The sequence below is a fragment of the Cynoglossus semilaevis genome, unplaced genomic scaffold (genome assembly GCF_000523025.1).
Source record: "Cynoglossus semilaevis isolate Cse_v1.0 unplaced genomic scaffold, Cse_v1.0 C19113866, whole genome shotgun sequence".
Lineage (NCBI taxonomy): Eukaryota > Metazoa > Chordata > Actinopteri > Pleuronectiformes > Cynoglossidae > Cynoglossus > Cynoglossus semilaevis.
Window position 1 is genome coordinate 1 of NW_007586645.1, and position 990 is coordinate 990.

At 42.3% G+C, this 990-nt stretch overlaps 1 protein-coding gene across 1 annotated transcript; it reads right to left on the reverse strand.

Annotated features, from left to right (window-relative positions):
• Window positions 1-7: 7 nt before the first annotated feature.
• On the reverse strand, window positions 8-962 carry LOC103399249 (carcinoembryonic antigen-related cell adhesion molecule 2; the record flags this gene model as incomplete). Its single annotated transcript, XM_008337964.2, has 2 exons — window positions 699-962; window positions 8-285 (listed from the first exon to the last, which is right to left on the reverse strand). Coding segments are annotated over exons 1-2 (384 nt in total), but the record flags the coding sequence as incomplete, so codon positions are not given.
• Window positions 963-990: the final 28 nt, after the last annotated feature.

Here is a 990-nt window from a genome sequence, read left to right on the forward strand (position 1 = left end):
GTGACTCACAGTTGATGGAAAGTTTCACCGCATCACTGGTGGAGTTACTGAAATTATTGAAGACGTGGCACAGAAACGGTCCAGCGTCATATCGGCTCACATTGATGATAACAAGCCGGGAGCCATCGTCCATCAGCTGGACTCTGTCACCGGCCGTGATCTCGGAGGTTCGGTTGATCCAGCGGAAGGAACGCGAGGATCCAGAGGAGGAACAGGTGAAACTAACGCTGCCGAACTCCGACAAGTCTGTCGCATTGGGAGTGATGACTGCGTTGGAAACGTTCGCTGTGGATTGGAAAATATAGTTATATATTTGGTAGATTAATATATAATTATAATTACCATTTTAGGTCGTGATGTAAAAATGGCATCTTGAAAACCAGTCGTCATTGTTAGTGTGAACATCGCAGCCATGTCTTTTAGTCATAACAGAAGTTCAAAACAGCAAATCTCATATTAATTCAACATTTTCCATTGGAAAGCTGAAAGTTGATTACATTTCATTTGTAACAGACGTACTCTCTGACCTTGTTTACCTGTTTGGGATGGGCTTTAACGTGTGACAGTGAGCATCAAAAACTCTTAGAACTGACGTATAAATGCGCAGAGTCCTAAGAGTTAGAGTTTCTAAAATCTGTTTTCAATATATGTTTAATGACATTTTCGGCATAATCATCGCTGTTTGAATTGTAACGTACATTTCAGAATTGTTAAAACCACAGGTTGAGATGTTTGGGTTTTCATGGTTCTGTTGTTGAAGGCCTCACAGGTGTAGTTCCCGCGCTGACTCAACTGAACGTTCATCAGTCTGAGCTCAGGTGTGTTGTGGACTGATGGATTCCCATTCAGGTACCACAGAAACTGGGCAGGAGGTCTGGAGACCACTGAGCATGTTAGAATGACATCTGACCCTTGATCGTGATATTCTTTTAAGGGAAAAACTGTCAGCTTAATGTCTTCGGGACCCACTGCGAAAAACCAAAAAAAAAA